General features: G+C 41.2%; 1 protein-coding gene across 7 annotated transcripts in view; it reads right to left on the reverse strand.

Moving 5' to 3' along the window:
• Positions 1 to 22,342, reverse strand: part of WDFY3 (WD repeat and FYVE domain containing 3) — a 183,248-nt gene that overhangs the window by 111,001 nt on the left and 49,905 nt on the right. For 4 of the 7 annotated variants that reach the window (XM_010576267.1, XM_010576259.1, XM_010576241.1 and 1 more), the window contains exons 4-6: positions 14,649 to 14,957; positions 13,910 to 14,120; positions 9,619 to 9,742 (exon numbers count right to left, since the gene is read on the reverse strand). In XM_010576267.1, the coding sequence (XP_010574569.1) occupies positions 9,619 to 9,742; positions 13,910 to 14,120; positions 14,649 to 14,698 (385 nt within the window). In that variant the 5' untranslated portion in view covers positions 14,699 to 14,957. Of the gene's footprint in view, positions 1 to 9,618; positions 9,743 to 13,909; positions 14,121 to 14,648; positions 14,961 to 22,342 lie in introns of all 7 variants that reach the window. The other 3 variants (XM_010576232.1, XM_010576223.1, XM_010576249.1) reach the window with 3 other exon arrangements.

The raw sequence follows: 22,342 nt of genomic DNA on the forward strand, positions 1-22,342 counted from the left end.
AGTGGAATGCTGCATCCAGTTTTGGTCCCAACGCAGTACAGGGAAGACAATGATCAACAGGAGTTCAAGCTGAGGGCCACTGAGATGTTTGGGAGCTGGAGCACCAACCCTGTGAAGGGTGGCTGAGGAACCAGGGCTTGCTCAGCCAGAAGCAGGGACAGCCTCAGGGGCACTGAACAGCAGCCTCAGTGCCCACAGCGGGGGGAGCTATCTAGAAGTCAGAGCCAGGCTCTTCACAGCACTGCAAGGCTGCAGGGTGAGAGACAACACACTTAAATCAAGAGAGGTTCAGACTGCATATAAGGAGAAATTTCCTCCCACCCTGAGGACAGAGATGCAGTGAAAGGGGGCCCAGAGAGGCTGTGCTGTCTCCAGCCCTGGAGGTTTTCAAGACACAACAGGATCAAGCCGCCTGCGCAACCTGGTCCCAATCTCACAGTTGCTTTGGCTGTGAGCAGGAGGTTCGACAAGAGGCCTCTCTTATTCTGTGATTTTGTCGCACAGCAAAAAAGGTCTATCCTGATGTCTCACTCAGGGGGATTTCACGTCACCCATGCTGGTGTCAGCTTCATTTCCTTCCAGTACAAAGAGGATGTATTTTTCCCTAAAGCCTAGAAACCCTTTTATAGTCTTAATTCTAGAAAAAAAGATAAAGAAAGAGAGACAGATTTAAGGTAAAAATCCAGATTTGGTTCATTTGTGCAATGGCTATTTTCCCATGTTTTTGTTTTGCAGCCTTATTCCCATAACAGGTTTTTGTATAAACTGCTGGCTTTTCCAATGCTGGTGCTGAAGTAAGGAGAGGCACCTACCAAATCCCTGCACGAGACAGATAAAACAAAGCTTGAAATACCAAGATGAAAGGTAAGGCAATTTTAAAACTCACACAAATGCAGACATGCAGCAACTTCCCAGCATGCTGACCTGAAGTACCTGGTGGGCACTTCGTTTTCCAAAAACCATCAGTGCAAAACATTGGCCGGATGGTTGGGTGTATGAGCAGACCAACTTACAAAGCACAACAGCCATGCCACAGCCACAGGTCCTACACTAGAGGCATACACAAAATGCCAGAATTCCTGGCAAAAGCCACTTTCCTAAATTCCGAGTGTCAAGCATGTCTGAAGCATGTGCTGCTTCTACAATGACAGTGCCCCACCAGCCCAACATTAGGTGATATTTAGTAGGCCCGTTCTCTTTCCATCTGACCACAGACAGAGCTAGGCAATCAGTCTGACTGCAAGGAGGTACAACTGGTACCAAACAGGGTGTGCACAGCCTCCTTTGGGCATAGTCTCCAAAAGCCACCTGTGCAACAGGGGCTCTTTTAATCATTTTTGAAAGAGAGACTCAGGGGTTAAGTATATACTTCTGAAAAAGTTGTCATGCTGCTGGCAACCTAAATGGCATAGCAGTTCAACACTATAAATAGTTTCAAAACTGTCAGTCTTAATTAAGCGCTACCTAAAACACAGACAGCATTTTAAGTGCAGGAAGTTCTCTTGTCATCTGCTCTGAGTAAATTTGATAGCACTATCATTTAAGATTAATTTCTATCATCAGCACTAGTCTTAATTTACTTCTTGTACCTTTTCCCTGGTTTTGAAGTGCTCAAGTAATCTTTTCAATATAACGTCCTTTATGTGCTCCACCCAGACGTCCTCAGCCCTTCAACTTCTGCAGAACAAACCACTAAATCTAGGATGGGGATATGCTAGCTAGTAAAAACGGCAAAAGAGCAAAGAGGAAAAACCTATAAAATATGTAAGGATACATATTCTGACAGCTGTACAAGTATGTATGCCTAAGTATGACCACGATTATGTGGTTACATGGTTAATACACAGTAGTCAGATTTTTCAGCATGGATTCAGTATATATAGGATAGAGGCTTGGTAGAATAAAACACCAGAAATTGTTTCATACGTAAGAGGTGACATGGGTGCTTTGCGTCCTCGACTTCAGAAAAGGAGCAGATGGAAAGCAATGGGATTAGACCCATTCAGATCGCTAGCAAAAAGCAGCATTGCATTACAAGCAACGTTATTGCCTACAGCAATAGCACTAAAGGACAAATTCAGTACATGAAGCTTTTTGTTAGATGTTCTAGTACCATAAACAGCATATAATAACGTCATCAGACTTTTGTATAGCTTATTCTTATCCTAGAATGGAATATTAATGAAAAAATAACTGCATATGCCAAAGGGGGTGGGTGGGGGGAGTGGGAGGTATGGGTGGGTGTGTCAGGGGGTGGTAGGGAACAAGCTGAAGTCAGGGACCCCTTCTCTAATCAACCCTTCAAGAAGTCTCTACTACTTCTCGTGGGAAATGCCTGGAAACACAGTCAGATACCTAAAGTTAAAGAATACAAGTTGTTCCAAATGCCTAGATAGTAAGAGAGAAGTATCAACCCAAACAAAAATGGGATGGCAAAAAGTCTTCCTTCAATCATGAGGAACAGTGCAGTGCTGTTGTCACAAGCCACAGATATAAAGTGGCTGATGCCTCTGCAGTATGCAGAAACTGAGAGCTGCTCATCCAAAGATAAACAACTCGCCTGTGCCAGCATTTAGCATCACTAACCCAGCTGACGGAAGATCGGGCTTTCTAGGATCTCCTGGAAAGGCAGTATATTGCACTACACTTGCCTTGCATAAGATCTAGTAAAGAGCATCAAAAATAAATTGAAGGTTAACCAAAAGTAACAAGATACGGCAGTCATTCATCACAACTCACTCCTGATGGGTAGCTGATCGGACATTGCTTCCCTTTCAGAGCAATTTCAATAAATTCAAAACAGAATCACCTTGTAAAGCAGAGTCACCCACAGGACAGGAAAAACATACATATATATATGTGTGTGTGTGTATATATATATAAAATGGAAAAAAACCAAGACATGTAGCCACAGCATATGAGACCATTTCCAACATACTCTCTTCTCAACAGAAAAGTTAACTAACATCTGAATGCAGCCCCTAAGTCCGCTTATTTTAGCAAGAAAGATCCTCAACTCTTCAAAGAGAAGCACACACTACAAGTAACACTATCAGGAAAACTTCAGACTTCATTATGGGAGGAGCCCCAAAGGCTACTTATTAGTAGAAGATAAGAAGCTTCCTTTAACTACCATCAGTAACTTACCCCAAATGCGAGATGCAATTGAACAAATAACACTAAATCTTGTGTATTTAAGACAAACATAAGATTAGTTCTGCTGATGTGACAGAGGTAAACTGCAATAAAAATGAACAATAAAAGCAGAGTTTGCATATCAATGGATTTTTAAAAAGAATAAAGGTAGGCATAGTCAGAGCCAAATATACACCACTGATGTGGTTTTCTGCAATGGTTAAACATTATGATGATGAATGTTTATCAATTTGGTCTCCAAAACTGATTTGAAGATGAGATAATGATAGTCTTTTGGCAGATCTGTTAGAGAAATGCCTAAAGAGGTCAAAAGCATTTTCACTGGTGAAACAGTTTGAGTAAATCAGTGAAACTGAGAGGAAGAGAAAGAAGGGAGGGGAAAGACATGACAAAAAAACCAACCAACTGGGAAAAAAAACACACCCCCCCCCCCCCAAAACAAAAAAACAAACAACCCCCCCCCCCAAAAAACAAACCAAAAACCAAACAACCCAAAACAAAACCAAACCCAAAAACCCAAACCACCACAACATTCAGACCGTATAAACAGTAACCGAAAATGTTGTTTGTGGAGGTAGGCGTGATTAGCTGAACAGCCTAGAGATACGGTAAAAATAAATTTAGCATTAAATAGTAAATACTGAGACAAATACATGCAGCGAATGTTGCAATTATGGAATGAAACATTGACTGAAATCAACAAAGACACAACTAAATTGAATTTAAAAGCTGCATAAAACAGTGATGTACATAGACTAGCACACATGAAATCATATTAAAAAAACCCAAACCCCAAACACAACAAACTTTTGAAATTGACCTTGAAAGGAGGTTAAAATGTTCCAGTCCTGTGGAACTGTTTTGCTTTCTCATTCTTCAATTTTCTACCCTTCTGCAGAGGTTTCATGGATTGTCCCCACACCTGACTGGGGAAGGACCATCCAGGTTGCAGGATTGCTCATCGCTACGGGAATCATTCTGAACCTCCCTGTGTATCAAGTCTTTATATATCCTAATGCATTAAATAACGGAAGCTGTCAGTATGTCATTTGGTGTGCTTGAGATGCAGACAACATAGGACTAAGTTAGAAACCAATTTTAGTAAAGGGAATAACCACTACAAGATACCAGATCACACTCAACTGCTGAAACGCTGTTAAGAGTGAAAGAGAAAGGTGCACTCTCTACTTCCTCTGTTTCCTGCTTTCTGTTTGTTGGTGACCACAGCTGGGAACCCACTGCTCGGATACCCAGGTTCACAGTTTGTACCAGGGAGGACAACTTTATGCACTTACCTTTAAGTCTGCAATGTGAAACTATTCAGTAGTTGGGATTTCTTGTGTACAAGGTACAGGTACTCACTGAAATGATAAACCAAAAGGTCCCAGGCTATTCAGCTCACAGCACCTGTGGCATGCAGACAGCAGCTCTCCTGCCTACCTGCACACGAGCCACCTCCACACAGGGGACTTTGGGGAGCACACTCCACCGTGCATCAGCCTGGCTAGACACCTTGAAACAGCACACAAGTCCCACTGTCTGTACCAGAGGGATTGCCTGAACCAACCTTCCCTGTTGTACGCTTATCTTTGCTTTGGGGTCTGTGCCAAACACTCTAGGACATGCTATTGAAATATTCGCAAAATCACAGAGGAACCAGGGTATGTCTTTTGAAAAATACATGAAACAGAAGTGTTGCTTTCTCTCCAGCATCAGTAGCCAAAGTAGGCATTAGTAGCCACATTTATTCTACCAAGATTCCAGCTGTCCCTGTCTCTTTTTTAAGAAATCTTTTTCAACCCTGAGCCAGATGCACTTGCTCCCAAAAGAAAGGTTCATTTCAGAACTGAGGCTACACTAAAAATAGATGTTTGAACATATATTTTAGCATAGTACTACCACAACTTTTTGATCAATTCAGACACAAAATTGGATTTATTTGTGGAAAATTTGGCAGCTAAAAATCTCAAATATATAAAGCTATCTCAACCATGACCCCACCATCTTCTAAAACAGACTAGGTACCCCAGGGCAAGGGAAACCATGCACTAATCCTCATAGATATGGTTATTGCTGTCACCTGCAAATTATCACTGTTGTACAGCAAAGACTTAAATGTACAAGATAATTTAACTCAATTTTAACTACTTTGGTTTTCTTACTCTAAGGTTACATCCATACTAGAGAAATAAGACGTGTTCAACTACAGTTTCAACTACCTACAGTAGCAACATTCAGAGACTACTTCAGATAGGGTGCTGGAACAGTTACTACTGAATCATGAAATGCTGTTCTGAGAAAACTACTACAGTCTGCCAAGAATAACTGAGATATGCCTCCACGATGGCACGCATTACTCACATAGCTATTAGCATAAATATTCAAAGGCCTGATGAAAAAAAATTGCCCTGTGCTCCATTATAAGATGGATTTAAAAAAAAAAAAACAAAACCAAACCCAACAACACACCAATAGGTAAGATTTAATCATACCACATTCCCAACTGTAAAATACCGCCAACACATTTATCTCTTTATAGACAGAAAGCAAGTTCTTGTGAAATTTCTTCCCTTTCATTAACTATATAAAGTTGACTTTTGATAATGCTTGTACGGACAGCTTGTCTCTAAAACAAGCTCCGCAATTTTGTTGACTTAAACAGAGCACTCCACACCATCAGGAATTTGCACTTGGATATTACCAGAGACATTTCCTGCATAGAGTTGTTACTGAAGTTTTCCACTTTTAAAAACATGCTAGAAGATATAATTACCTGTTAATAGCTATGAAGATATGCTGTATCTTTTTATTTGGTACACAAAAAGAATGGAAGTTTAAAAAAAAAAAACAAACAATGCAAGAGCCTTCACAATCCATAGACACAATATTATGTCTTTAACATAAAACATATTCTAAAAAGCCAAGAATTTTTTTTTTTTTTACTACTATCACACAAAATGCATATCTAGCTCTAAACAACTGTTCTGGGTTTGTGTGGCAGGGTTTTTGGTAGCGGGGGAGGGGCTGTAGGGGTGGCTCCTATGAGAAGCTGCTAGAAGCTTCCCCGGCTACAAGTGCTAGATGGACAAGCCCAAAGGGTTGTGGTGACTGGAGTTAAATCCAGTTGGCAGCCGGTCACAAGTGGTGTTCCCCAGGGCTCGGTGTCAGGGCCAGTTCTGTTTAATATCTTTATCAATGATCTGGATGAGGGGATTGAGTGCACCCTCAGCAAGTTTGCAGATGACACCAAGTTGGGAGGCAGGGTTGATCTGCTTCAGGGTAGGAAGGCTCTACAGAGAGATCTGGACAGGCTGGATCGATGGGCTGAGGCCAATTGTATGAGGTTCAACAAGGCCAAGTGCTGGGTCCTGCTCTTGGGTCACAACAACCCCATGCAGTGCTACAGGCTTGGGGAAGAGTGGCTGGAAAGCTGCCCGGCAGAGAAAGACCTGGGGGTGCTGGTTGACAGCTGGCTGAATATGAGCCAGCAGTGTGCCCAGGTGGCCAAGAAGGCCAACGGCATCCTGGCCTGTATCAGAAATAGTGTGGCCAGCAGGAGCAGGGAGGTGATTGTTCCCCCATACTCATCACTGGTGAGGCTGCACCTCGAGTACTTTGTTCAGTTTTGGGCCCCTCACTACAGGAAAGACATTGAGGCGCTGGAGCGTGTCCAGAGAAGGGCAACCAAGTTGGTGAGGGGCCTGGAGCACAAGTCTTATGAGGAGCAGCTGAGGGAAATGGGGCTGTTTAGTCTGGAGGAGAGGAGGCTGAGGGGAGACCTTATCCCTCTCTACAACTACCTGAAAGGGGGTTGTAGTGAGGTGGGTGCTGGTCTCTTCCGTCAGGTGGCTGGAGATAGGACGAGAGGAAATGGCCTCAAGTTGCGGCAAGGGAGACTGAGGTTGGATATTAGGAAAAATTTCTTTACTGAAAGGGTTGTCAGGTATTGGAACAGGCTGCCCGGGGAAGTGGTTGAGTCGCGATCCCTGGAGGTATTAAAAAAGCACATACACAAGGCACTTCAGGACATGGTTTAGTGGGCATGGTTGATGGTTAGACTCGATGATCTTGAAGGTCTTTTCCAACAGAAATGATTCTATGATTCTAAGTCAGACTCGCCTCTGGCTCAGGCCAACCCCATCAGTGACAGTGGTAGCACCTCTGGGAGAATGGATTTTAGAAGGGAAACCTGCAGTGGGGGAGGAGATTGGAATGTGAGAGGAACACCTCTGCAGATACCAAGGTCAGTGAAGAAGGACTGGGAGGAGGTGCGCTGGAGAAGGTATAGCCCCTGCAGCCCGTGGTGAGACAGCAGGCTGTGCCCCTGCAGCCTACGGAGATGAGGGGGTGAGCAGATGCCCACCTGCAGCCCATGGAGGAGCCCACGCCAGAGCACACGGATGCCCCCGAAGATGGCCGTGACTCCATGGGAAAGCCCACGCTGGAGCAGTTTGTGACTGAAGATCAGTCCGCGGAAAGAACCCATGCCGGAAAACTTCATGGAGGACTGCATCCCATGGGAAGGACTCACGTTGGAGAAGTTTGTGAAGGACTGCAGCCCGTGGGAGGGACCCCACGGCAGAGCAGGGGAAGGGTGAGGAGTCCTCCTCCCTCTGAGGAGGAAGGAGCGGCAGAGACAAGGTGTGATGAACTGACCCCAACCTCCATTCCCTGGAGGTAGAAAAAACCAGGAGTGGAGTTGAGCCAGGAAGGAGGGCGGATGTGCGGAGAAGGTGTTTCTAAGGTTTGGTTTTACTTCTCAGTATCCTTGTTTTGATTTGATTTGTAATAAAATAAATTGGTTTTGGTTTTTTCCAAGTTGAGTCTGGTTTTTGCCCATGACCATAAGTGGGGAGTGATCCCTCCCCGTCCTTGTCTCAACCCACGAGCTTTCTTTGTATTTTCTCCTCATCCCACCGGGGCTGGGGGGGAGGAGTGGGTGATTGGCTTCGTAGTGCTTTATTGCCGGCTGGCCTTAAACCACGACAACAATTTACCACAGAAGTCTGCAAACTATGAGTTTTAACAGCTTGTTAGTTGATCATTTCTGGAGAGCAAACTGCAACTCCCTGGTCCCACCAAGAGTCACAATGCAATTGCAGAACACGGACCTATCGGGCTTTCTTATGTGAGGTCTGAAAAGGGTTTACTGACCAAAGTAATAGCCATCTTGATAGCAGAGGAAAAATGACTGCTTTCCATTTTAATAAAAACATTGGTACTCATTATATTAAAGCTTAGAAGAGTACGAAACTGTCTAAGTCACTGTGGTTAAGTTTCCAAGTGGGTTAGAGAACAAGAAAAAAAACCCTAAAACCAAAACCAAAATCTACCTCTGACTTGTGAGGTTTCAAGGATGACAACTGGATTATCTTGGAGCAACAAGGAGAGGTATGCCTTAAATAATAAACACACAAAAATGGCCATTCTTAACAGAATCCAACTGACTAGCAGGCATAACAGATGTTCCCCAGAAAAAAAGGTCAAATGAACACCACCATTCTGCCAGCACAGCTGTTGGACATTCACTTCCCCTAAATACCCAAAGAAAAGGCATTTTTGCGCCTGTTTACCCATAGAGAACCGGTTTTGTCTACGATATCTGTTTAGCCATCTGGAATGTTTCACTGTTAGTCACTCTACTTAAAATGGAAAGAAATTGTAATTGGCACAGTTTGTGACTCCTGACTTCAAGCATAATAATTTGCACAGTCTTTTCCAGCCCTCTATTTCCTTATTTACCACCAAATCCAAACTGAGAAGCCAGCACAGATCTTAAAATTTATCTAGTAGACAAAAACTTGATACTTCTCGGAAGCGCTCATGTTCAGAAGAGGAGATCAGAGGACAGCTAATGAAACATGCCTTCTTCGCACGTTGTCCTCAGTTATGCAACTCCCAATACATGGTCAGGTTCTGACACATCCAGGGTTCAACAGAACCAAATCTCACCCTGACATTTAATAAACAGAGCAAAAGAGGAATCCACTAACATTTTTCTAGGGCTGGCTGTATTGGTCCTAACATGAGACTTGCTGTACTTTCCCACCTTATTATCTTCCAGGCCAACAGCTAATTTAAAATGCATGTTTTTGGAATGTTAACATATCCAAGGGACAAAACACAGCACCAACAGGCACCTCAGGCAAGATACAGCAGCTGTCCACATGCATGTTCTTGGTCTCCTTCTATTAGTAGGTGACACAACTTAGGTCACTCCTCTCTTTGATGTGTTGTCAAGTTTGTGGAACTCTACCTTCACTGTAACCCAGGGAAGAAAACTCTAGCCTCCTCCTCCTCTCTCTCTCAGCCCAAAGAAACAGAAGACAATGCATTTTCACTGCAAAGGCTTCAATTTTTGAGCCTGCACAGTTGCTGTGGATGGCAGCTCATAGTATTCTGACTCATCTGAAATTCATGATGCGCATCTCACAAAGCCCGAACTTGTGCCCCATGCAATACCTGTGGACTTATTCGATGCTCTCCGTCGAATTTCAGTCACCATCAATCGTGAAACTTGAGTAGTAAACTGCAGGAGGTCTGAAAATTTTTCTGTCATTGTACTTGGAGGAGCATTTCCAAACACCTAAAACAATGAAAAATAGATGCATCAAAAAGTCATTCAGTTTACAAGGATCACTATGGACTACCTTCCTTTGCAAAGAAGTATTACTATGGAGATTACAAGTTTTAGTTTTCCTGCTGCAGTATTCATCACTGTATTGGTTTTCACAGTGCATGCTCTACGATACATTCATAGTTGGAATTAAGTCATCATTCAGGGAGGTAAGATCTGATAAATGAAGGGGAAAAAGGGAATCACAAGTTTTCTTGCAAGATGAAAACCCCAGAGCCCCAAAAGACTGAGATTGCACATAATGGGGTAAAGACTAGATACCAGAGTAAATTGTCCAACAGGAGTTCTGTTTTTAAGAGCAACTCTTTTACTGTCTGCTGGACTTAAACATCCCACAGGGGTGAAATGCATGTACAGAACAATGCATGTAAAATCTAGAAGAGACTAGGAAGTAGAACTGCCCTATTAAGTCTTCCCTCGATAAACTGACGACACCAGGAAGCTTCCCACGTCGCTGGCATCCCAAGGCCTCTCTTGAGATCCTCCTGAACATAACAGCAGTAGTTACCAGGGAATATTTGGTGTTTTTGTAAATTTTCACTTAATTCTCATAAGTTATTCTTCATGATTAAACATTAATTTGGTTATTAAATTATTGAATCACATTTAACAGGGAGAAATGCGTTAACTCTGTGGTACTGCAGTAAGCTACAGAACACAACATTATCTCAAAATGGATTAACTAGTTGTTGAGGTAATTTACTTTTCATTTAAGATTGCACACAAAAAGCAGTCTCCATCCACACTTCTGATGTAAATCTTGTATTAAAACTGTCACAGTAAAACCACGATATTGATTATCAAACAAAGCATCCAATCCAAATTCTGGTATCATCACTTGTGTCAGTGCTGAAAAAACAGAAGAGCCTGCTAAACACCTGAACAGTCTCAATACTCCTCTGCTCATTTACATCTGCAGGAGAGTCACCGATGAGCCAGGAAGCGTAAAAGATTACAGTATTTTTCTAATAAAACTTTAGTTCAACATGTTATATTTGCCTATCAGAGGATGTGATCTACAGCAATACAATTGATTTGGACTCAACAGCTGCTTCACACTCAACTGGGTGACTATTACAGCTGAGCTGCTGACATACTTGACTGAGGTCACTCTTAAGTCTAGGGACAAGCAGTGAAATCTGCAATATTACAGCCAACAGGGATACAAGATAACTGCTGTACCAGCTTACCTTGGAACCCCAAAGTTACTGAAGAAAAGTTAAAAGGCAGAAGACAGAATAACCTTTGTCCAAGTTTGACTTCTTACTCCCTTTAGTATCAGTTGCGCTGGCACATTACCGAACAACCAAAAATATTTTTCCTGCCTACTCACGTTGCAAAGTCATGATGAAGCAGAGCCAGAAATACAACATACAAATCGAACACTCAGTCTCCTCTCAATAAAAATATTTTTCACTAAAAACTTAAGTATTTCTCATACAGGAAATTTCAACCACCATTATCAATAAAGCAAGCAAACAGGGGCCCAGACATTCCAGGCAGACGACTGTTTTTGGCAGACCAAGAAAAACACCCTTTATTTGGATTAGAGACTACGCAACATTCCCAGTACAGACAATCCAAATTTCCCTAAACCTTTCACAAGACCTCCCTTTACAGTTGTATGCGTCAGCTCCCAGTTCATCCAAGAGCCTCTAGCTTCCACAACGCTATAAGAAGGGAAGAGGGCCTCCCAAGCGTTCACTGGTATAACCTAAGCAAGATTATCTAGACTGGAACACACATTGGCAGAGCATCTTGTCATCAATAGCTGTTTAAAGCTCTTTCACTCAGAGCAAGGAAAGACGAAAAACTAATAGCCCTGTTACCCGTCCTGAGCTTGCCTAGAGTTGTCAGCAGATTCCAGGGAATGCAGAGAGCTCAAAGTTACAGTAAAAGGTTGACTGAGCTGAACCGTTTTTTAATTAGTTGCCCCATAACCAAGTTTGCACTATTAGAACAAGCATCTGCACTGGATATTGATATACTCTTTGACTAAAGGTGGTAGTAAAAACCAGGAATAGGACATGAAACATTTTATCAGTAAACCATCTTTTTAATAAGGAAAACCAAAGCTCTTTCAAGAAAATGTAAACAATGTACTACTCATTCAAAACCAGCCTCTTCATCATTCCATCCACTTTTTTCATATACTGCAAAAGCTTTACTACCACGCCGGTAGAGCAATGCTTCTGCGAACACATTGAACTCTGAAAGGAGCCGTTTGAGTACTCTTCCAGAAGGCCAATCTTTTGTTAATTATGCACTGATTTAGCTTTTCATTACTACATGATTCATCATTTCATAAGCCTCCCTGAACAATGAGGAAACAGAAATGGTCTGTAAACCCACTCATTACCGGAACTAGCAAGATGGTTTAAACTACAGAATGTTTGAGACATGCTGTATCTATAAACCAAAGTTAAGAATGTTTTAGCTCCTCTAGATTTACTGATTAATAATCCTCAAAATATCACAAAGAAAATGGAACTGCATTTCATGCAAAACTTCTGATACCTCTGAAGAAAGAAAAAATAAAATAAAATAAACAAACAACACAGAAACCCCCAAACTCATACATGGTTAAGCAAGAAAGCCTCAAAAGAGCTCCTGGATACACTGGTTATTTAACTGGCTGCCTGTTGCTGGCCACTTGGATGCCCATGGGAAACAGACTTACCTTCCTCCCTCTAGATCTCTGCATTTAGTAAAAATCACGCTTCTTCCAGAACTATTTCCTGGATCTCAGAATCAGACACACACACAGACACACATTCTCTCTCTCCCCTCCCCCTCTCATCAGCCACCTGTGACCACCAGAGGGAGATTTCTAAACGTAACTACATCAAAATCACCTTCGCAGGCTCAAGCCAAGATAAAGATTCCATTGTGCTAATTTACAAAAACAAATTAAGAAAGTCCATAACTAAAGGGCATACAATCCAAGCAGATAAATTAAAGAGGAAGCAGATGAACCGAGATTACTTCTCCCAAACTCACACAACAGGTTACCAGTAGAACTAGGAGTAAGATCTAAGGCAACAGAATGATATTTAGGGGATCTATCCACTAAAGCATGCTACCTAGTAGACTGAAAATCCTATTAATACTGTGCCTTGACTAGGATTAATTTTTCTACACAGCATGTAAGCAGTTCAATGTTCAACACCATCATAAGCCATACTTTCAACAAAACATCAATCTAAAAAAGAGAAAGCCAAGTTGATTTTCCTATCAAGATTTTGCATTTTAGTTTTTGGATTATTCCAGTTCTCCACGGTAGTGTATACAAGTACAAATCCATCACCCAAGAAAAGCTTCAGGAGCAGTGGTTCAGGTCACAGCAGGAAAAAAAAAGGAAAGCTAGATCTATACCTACTACTCTTTCAAGACCCTAACACTACCATCAAAGTTAGTACTCACAATGAAGTGGCAGAGTAACTGAGTGACATAGACGTCAGAAGAATTTAGCTCCTAGTAATTCCAGTGACAAGTCGTCACAGTCCTGTCTCCAAATAAAATCTCAGTGCCTGATCACAAGGGAGTAGTGAAATATGAATGGCACTGTACAAGTGGCTATTACATCTTCCCTACAGATTGCTTGTTCAAAATCCCCCTTGTCCAAGAAGAAGGATTCAGACTCAATACATAGGAAAAGGGGTAAAAGGCGATGAGTATATAGAGAATTTATTACAAGAGGAGATTAAAATTGTTCGGCTCATGTAGCCTAGAAAAACCAAGTCTGAACAGGAGATGTTATGATTAAATATGCATCAGTACAATAAATGCAAAGATGGGAGAAGAGTTAGACTCAAGGACAGTGCTGTCACACAAACAAGTGGGTATAAACTTGCTACAAGTAAGTTTAGGTTGGAAGTCAGATGACTGTATTAACAGCAAGCTCTGCAGAAAAGCTCTGTGACAGTCTACATGCAACTGTGGATTGTACTTCAGAAAAAGCAATAATAGAAGGAAATCTCCAACAGCAGAGGAAAACTGGAAGGATGCCAATGGAAGAAAAGCTTCTGTTGTGCTAGATCCAAAGGTCTTGGGAATACAAAATAGGAGCATTCAATTCAAATAAAGAAAAGCCCTCTTGCAGGTTCTCTAGCTTACCCTGTTAAACACCGGCAACATCATGTAAAGTTTTTCTTCTTGTTCTTTCTGGGTCATGTGCCGTGGAGGATGACAGAGCTCTGTGAAGAGGCGACGCAGGTGCATCAAGCCCAGCGCATTATCCTGGGGGCTACACTCCTCCTGCCGTGGCCGGCCCATGATCCTCTTCACCATATTCATCTTGACTGACTTCTGGAAGCTCCCTTGTATCCTGTTCAGAAAGGAAAATGAACTTACTGAGTACAACAGATTTAGGCATTATTCCATCAAAGCCTTTAAATATATAGCACCCTCTCTCACAGTAAGTACCACACCGCAGTGAAGAGCATTAGCTAATTTTATACGCCAGACATTGATTTGTACATGCCTGGAGGATTTAAAGCCAACAACTTGAAACAGGAAAACATCCAATACTCTTCAGCACAAAGCATGACTGACCAGGCTTCGAACACCGCAAAACGCTTTGGTACTTTTTATTAGATGATGTATATGATTGTTATGATTTTTGGTGCACGTTACACAGCATTTACAGCAGTGTTATCTACATATTGCAGGGTATTCTGAAAATAATTCTAGAATAAAATCACTACCAGTTATATACTTTAAAATTTAATCAAACAAGACCTTCGAACTCTCTCAGACATTGGCTTTATCATACAGAGGCATGCTTAAATTTCTTTCTGACTTTCCTATGGCAAGTACACAAGGCTATGCAACGGAGCTATCATTCATCTTGCACCTCAGCTGCTGGGTCTGCAGAACACCTTGGTCTTCTCTGTCCTGCAGCATAAGAAACTTGTTTTAGAATCATAGAATGGTTTGGGTTGGAAGGGAACTTTAAAGATCATCTTTTCCAGCAGATGTCAGGGTGGCTGAAGTCCCCTAGCAGAATCAGGGTCTGCAAGTGTGATGCTTCCTGTAGTTGAAGTAAGAACGCTTCATCAATGTCCTCCCCTGGATATGCGGTCTGTAGTAAAAAACAGCCATGAGGCTTCCTTTGTTGGCTTGGTCTCTAATTTTCACCCATAAGCTCTCCACCTGTGCATTGCTGCTTCAAAAAAAAGCAGCACTGCACAATCAATCCATTTTTTAACATAGAGGGCAACACCCGCCCCTTTCCTGCCTTGCCTGTCCCTCCTGAACAGTTTCTAGCCATCAATTGCAGTGCTTCAGTCATGATTCATCCCACCAAGTTTCAGTGATAGTGGTCAGATAACAGCTTTCCGGCTCCTCCTGGCTGTTACCCATGCTGCGTGCATTGGTATAGAAGCGTTTCAGTTTGACACTCAACTCTCTCACCTTTTTGGTGGAACCTTTTTGGAGGGTTGGAGCACATTCGTCACTGCTCTGGTAGGTACACTCATCCACCCTGCTGCTTGTGAGTACACAAGTGTCTCAGCTTTGGACCCCATCTCCCAAGCTTATTAGTTTAAAGCATGATTCATTGAATCAGCCAATCTGCCAGCAAAGATTCTCTTCCCTCTCCTAGGTATGTGGATCCCACCTCTCCCCAGTAATCTGTATTTGCCAAAGAACCTTCTATGATCACAGAAGCTAAAGCCCTGTGATGACACCAGCCACAAAGCCAGGTGTTGATCTGCATGATGTGTCAACCTCTGCCTGCACCCCTATTTCCAATTGGCAAGATAAAGTAGAAGATCAGTTGGACTTCCGTCCCCTTCACTCATGCCCCCAGGGCTCTCAAGTCCTGCTTGATCTTGCCCAGGTTCTGCTTTACTATGTAATTGGTGCACACATTTTAAAACATTTCACAGATATGACATAGCATCTGTATTTAGCCCTGTATTAGTCTTCAAAACAATATGGACCAAATCTTCTGAACCTGAGACTGAAGTCTATCAAGCAGGGCCTTGCACAAGAGTTGAGAGGGTCAGAGCAGATAAATCCCTCAACAGACATTGCCAATTGGACACTGTGGCAAAAAGGACTATTCTCACAACTACGTTCAAGTAAGGGAAAGGAGGAAGGGGGAAACAGGGAAACAGTTTCAGCTCCATACACAAACTTAAGGAGTCCAGAAATTAAATACTCCACAAAATTGTAATGTCTACCTCTCATCACTTCAAGGCGGTTGGAAAAAAAGTCAGTAACAGCTATAAAAATTATTCAAGAGTAGAAAATGCCTCACAGCAAGAAACTTAAAGAACTTAATTATTTAAATTATCAGAGAGGTTACCATGAAGGGTCAATTATTAAAAGGAGAAGTGATGATTCCAAAGGTGCTATGATTAGAGTAATGGAGGAAAAATACCCATTACTGAAGAACTCAAACCCAGAGATTAAGTTGCGAGGAAAGACAGTATTTTGGTGCTAAAGCCAGGAAAATAACACCAGCTACAAACAAGGACTACACTTTTAAAACTGAAGATAATTAACCACTAGTAAGAAACATTAACAAAAGAAAAATATTCTCTGTCTAACCCAAGAACGAAATACCTTTCTGGCATGTGTTCATAAAACAGCATTTTACTAACATGCAAGAAAAATTAGGAACTGGTGCGAATGAACCTTTTGGCAGAATGCAAAAAATCAATTTATGAAACAAGAAGTCATCAAAAAAGTTAAGCTAATGTACAAGCCAGCAATTATCAGCCCATGCTGGAAATCTGCACTGGCTTTTCACATTTGAAGAAAAATGAGTACTGTATGTTGCCTTTTAGTGTATTATCCCTAAGAAATAACACAGATTACAGACTTCAAATCAGCATTATTCACACAGTTAAAAAAGAAATAGCACAGTTTCTGGAAGTGTTTCCTCCAGAAACCCACACCTTTTCTCAAACTCAGTTTGGGAACTCTTCTCTCGCTGTAGTAACATGTAAACTAACAGAATACCGCATCTGAGCTCAAAGAGCCAAAACTTCCTTGCCTAAGCAGCAGGAAGTATTTTCTTTTTCGTAAAAACTTTTAAAGATAGTATTTTAAATTTCTTTTTATGATTCACAGAATGCTGAGAACTCTAAATCCAACACCCAAAATGTTGTCATTGAATCCACCACTGCTGTAGACTTTTGCTAGTGCAGCCAATTTTTCTTTTAAATCTTACTGCTTTATTCAGCCTAAGTGCACACCTAAAACAGGAATTTGCACTGGTCCAGCCACACAGTTGTAGTTCCAGATCTAACAATTTTCTTATAGTCAGAGAAGCCTAAATAAATGTTACGCACTATTTTCCCAGTGTAACAGGAGCCTACTGGGACAGCTTCTCCAAGATGTAATCTGTTTATCTCCACTGGGGCAGTTTTAACCCAGATGACAAAAGCAGAGAACAATTAAAGTAGTCCTCACTTTCTCAACACATTCATGGCCCCTCCTGCCTATTCAGCACTACAATCATGTATTCAACCTCAAAGTAAGAGATAGGGCGGAGAGGAGGGGAGAATAGATGTAACACAGTGTAAATAACATCCAAATTAATTTCATGTTGTTGGTTGGTTTTTTTTTTCCAGAAGTAACCAAAAGACACTACAAAATTGATATATTCCATGTGTGTACTTAATTCAGCTGGAACCCCCCCCCGCCCCCCCCCCCCCAAAAAAACCAAACCCAAAACCCAATCACCACACCAAAACACCACAATGCCATGGAATTTCAGGTTTCTGGCCCAAGGAAGCCCCTGCAACGCTCAAGAAAATCTTCCTAGAAGACACTGCTTTGAGAGTATTCATTATCTTGATGTTTTTCACAGATACGGAGTCCATGTTGCACTGTACAAAGTGAAGATAGGGGTAGTTACACTGACATTTACACATGGAGATCTTTCCCACATATGCTGCTTTTCTTTGACAATGTTATCAGCCCTCTGGATTAGGTCTTCTGGCAGTATTTTCCACTCATTCTCAGTCTTCAGAATCATGTAAAGTCCACCCTCAATTCCACTGCAGATCAACTTGAATATACGCAACATATTAATTTCAAGCAGAGTGGATACTACTTGTAGAATTATTCCATAGCTGAATCCTACTGTGTTTCTGTCCTGTTAGAAAAAAGGCTAGCATGGGCTTCATGCAAGGTCATCCAAAATACATTGTACCTGAAATCTGAAAGAATTTCTGCAATTTATTTTTGCCAGTCCAAATACAGTGATATTTTTTTCTGATTACCATAGCATAGATTATCTATGGAAATACAAGGAAGATAGCTGTGGGCTCTGGGAGCTCCAGCATTAGGCCCGAATCTTAGACATGTGAGAAGGATTATTCATGGTTTACAGCAGGCAAAAGCTTCCTCATTGTAAATACTCAGTACCAGAACTTACTTATCCTAAGAAAATATTGAGATGTTTAAATTCATCTAAAATAAATTGAAAAAACCAGCAAACCAAACAACTGAAATCTTCAGACGAACGATACCTTAGAAATACTACACCAGAACATTACACATGTTTGCTGAGTCAAAGAACAGTGGTATGTTGCTACTATATCCTGTATAAATATTTTGACTGAGGTTTTCTTTGTTTAAGCTTAGGCCTGCAAAAGAGAAAGCAGTACACCTTTTACTACAAATGAAAAATATCTAGAAGAAAGGACCTTCCTATTCTACTAAGCGAAAGCACCTGCACAGTTTTCAGTCAGCTGTAACCACCACATGACCTGAATTAAGCATTAAAGGCTGGCAGTCTCCTTAATGCCAAAAATGTAAGTATTCCAGTATTTTCAGTAACAGTCAAGTCACCTGTTCACAACTGCTTGCTTATAGCACCTGACAATCAAGTGTCCTGCACAGCAAAAGCGTACAGGAAAAGAACCTTAAGAGAAGCAGCTCACAAGTTAGGGAACAGTTGTCTTGTAATTGCTTGTAGAACTTGAATTTGGCCTGCCTCTGCACATGCATTACAGTACAGTGTTAAATTGCACGCTCGCTTCCTATCGTCCCCCAGAGGACCTCCTGCCTCTCTCAGCATACAAGCTGGACACAGCCCTCGCTTCACAAGCAGCTGCTCAGTATTTTGTTACTTCACCCCTCTGACCGTGATGCTACACCTTGGTTACTGCAACCCAGACTGAAAGCCTGCTGTGCACACACAGTGATGCATTTCCTCATGGGTTCTTCTGTCCCACTCATCATTGCCAGATCAGAATGCCTCACAGCTATTAAATCAACTTATTTTCATAGATCTGCCCCACAGTACAGGCATGTTAACAGCCTCAATATACACAAAATAAACAGACATACACACTAAAATCGGTCGTGTCTAGTAATCTGGATATCTAGTTTAAGAAACTTTGGAGAGTAGCTAATCCTATGTGGTGTCTTGTAATGCTTGAATCTTTCTGCTTGCTTGCACTGTATCCCTTAGAGACCAGCTGATGCCCTTCTCCCTGTCAACTTGTGATCTCAAAGCTAGATGCCCAGTACACAGAAGATGCAATTAGAGAGCAACTCCAAAAGCCTCATGAGGAGTTTTGTGGAACAGGCAAGGACAGAAGCTGGTTCTCAGGAGAGGAGGCTCTTTCCTGCCTCACATTCCCTCTTCCAGCACTTACAGCCTGGTACAGCCAAGTGTTCTTTACTGCATGGCCCTAATGAGTTACTTTCCCCAGCAGGTCCAAACAGGCACACCCCTCATAGGGAACCTTTGAGTTGGATGGTCCAACTGTTGAGTCTTTGGCTTTTTTAAGCTGAGGAAGAAGTTAGAAGTTATTTTAAAGAGCAAACTAAGCAAGTGGAAGCTCTATAATGCAGCCTCACAGTGACAGGCACATGGTTTATCAGGAGGGTTGAAGCAGTTCAACCCACTACACCCATCTTCTAGTACTTGAGATAAAAAGGTGAATTAATGGCAGCTGCATATCATCATGCTCTGCGTGGACCAAAACTAAAATAAGACACTTGACGAGTACATTTCAAACATGCACAAAGACAGCAACAATAAAAACATTGCTCTTGTAAACCACGTTACTGTTTTCTCTTAGTGGTAGAAGTAGAAAAGTCTCCTTGTGAAGAGAAATGAAGGAAGCATTAAAGCTTCCTTACTTAAGGATGCATTGAGCATCCTTACTTAAACAATCCCTTTGTTTTCTTTCACTGGCTGTCAGATGGCTGCATATTTTCCCATGACCATAAGCAAGGCTGACCCAGTTGATCAGCTCTGACATAAACCCATTCTTCAAGTTCTTAACTTTTCTGTTAAATGTATATAGGAATCCTACAAGATGAACCCATGAGATTCTCAATTAGTTTCACTGGAGTTAGTTCAAGAATTAAGTTCTACCCTTTAAAATAATATTTTAAAGTGTTTCCTACTGTCAGTGGAAGCTGTTGGACAAACAATCAGAAATTACATTACATAAAACACCACCAACTTACAGAGCTCAAAACCAGACACCATGAGAAAAACATAACACGTACACAAACCCATTAAAACAAGTTAGGGTATGGCAATGTATGGGAAATAGTACTAGAGCTATCAAAACATTAGTGAAGAAAAAAAAAGTAGACAGAAGCTGCATGAGACACACTTATTTTCACAATAGCTATTATAGGTCCAAGCTGTGCATCTAGTTCCAAAAGGGTGTTAGTTTAAAAAGCAGCTAGGTAATTATCTACTTTGTAATTACAGTCAAGTGTTTCTCCAGGCACTATATTGGTATTACATCAGTAGCTTAGCAGTGAAACAAGAATCAATTTCTCTCTTTGCAAATTATAATGGAACACGAGCTCACACCTCCACCCCAACTATCTCAGGTGCTACAATGAATCACAGAAGTCCCTTACAATCAGCAAAATCCACTTGTTATTTCCCTCCACACTATGTCTGTTATTTCTTTCCTGATTTTAAGATTCCCTACCCATGTTGTTAGTACTAACATTCCGAAGATGATCGGTGATATGGCACTATTAAAAAAGACATTTTCTGGCCTTCAAAAGAAACAATACAGAGCTGTTACAGACCTAGATACACATCCATTTGTCCTTAGAACTGAACAGGAATAATAAATTCTCTTTGTAGGCAAAAACATCAGCAGGAGAAGAAGCAAGGAACATAACTACTTCCTCCCGTTCCCCCCCCACCAAACAAAACCCAGCTACTTACACATTAAGAAAATAATGCACAAGGAAGCTGTGTTGCTGAAAAGGAAGCCATCAGCTCTCCCTGATGGACTGAACTAGCACACGCTCATTTGGGGAGTATCGCCCAGTCCCTGTAAGACAGAGCCTGGAGGAAAACCAGAGTGCCAACTCAGTAGTAAAAGTGCCTACTCCTACACTAAGTCTTCCTCTTGTTAAACAGCTAGTCAGCTGGTTAAAACAGGAACTATTTCATTGAGAAATCCTCCCAACAGGAAAACACCATCAACACCCACTCCAATTTTTGTATTTCAAAGTATTATTTACTAAGGAAGGTGTGCAGGCAGGTATTTGCAAGGTCACACTACTATTTCAGGGTTGTGGCTTTTGTGGGTTTATTTTCCTTTCCACTGAAATATTTTAAAACTTATCTCAAGTAACATTATATTATCACCTGAAAGCTTAACCTTCCCTTTTTTAGATGAATGTAAGCGTAGAGGCTAACCAAATGAAATACTGTTTTGTTTCTACAGGTTGAAGAGATATTTACAGAGGTGTCTCTTTCAGCTCACAGGTAGTGTCCAAACTGGAGAATTCAATGCAGTTATTTTTCACTTTAACATCTCCAAAGAAAGTGGGGTGGGGGAGTGGAGGAAGAAAAGAAAAAGGCTTGCTATCCTAATTCAGGACATTATTTTCTGTTCTCTGAACTCAAATGAGTTGAGTATTTAAAGATACAATTCCTTTGTTACTTGCAACATTAGAAATGCTATTCTTATGCTCAGTCTGACCTTAATGCCTTGACATAGCTGCAAACAAAAATTCTTAATACTTTAACAAATATGAAGAACCTAAGTAACTGGTTAGTGAGAAAGACACAGATATAAAATACGGACTATCAGTCTTCTTTCTAGGTCCATTTCCCACAAATTATTCATGATAATGACACATAATAGCAAGTGCTGAAAGAGTAGTTTTCCTGTGGTTTGTACCCTCTTGAAGGTTAATGTTTTATATTCAGTGAAAAAGAAGGACAACAATTAAGTAAGAGTGATACTTTTGACCTATGCTGCAGGGATGGAGGAAAGCTGTCTCACTAAAGAATAATAAAGTACATATTTCTTATTTAGTATTAACTTAAATGAAAATGAACTTCAGTTATATCAAATTTTTGCACTTCATTTTGTTCAAATAAGAAAATTAAGTACTGCTTTTTACTTCTGCATATAGCCTGGTTTTTCCTGACTTATTAGTGTATAGCTTATGTCTAGAAGATAACCCTATCATTGCGTTGTGTAATGCTTTAATTAATAACTACAAAATCTTATTTCCCAAAGTTACTTCTGGTACTTTAATAAAATATTTCAAGCTACAAACATTTATTCTGCCACCTCCAAAACA

The sequence above is a fragment of the Haliaeetus leucocephalus genome, unplaced genomic scaffold (genome assembly GCF_000737465.1).
Source record: "Haliaeetus leucocephalus isolate CR32 unplaced genomic scaffold, Haliaeetus_leucocephalus-4.0 Scaffold21, whole genome shotgun sequence".
NCBI lineage: Eukaryota > Metazoa > Chordata > Aves > Accipitriformes > Accipitridae > Haliaeetus > Haliaeetus leucocephalus.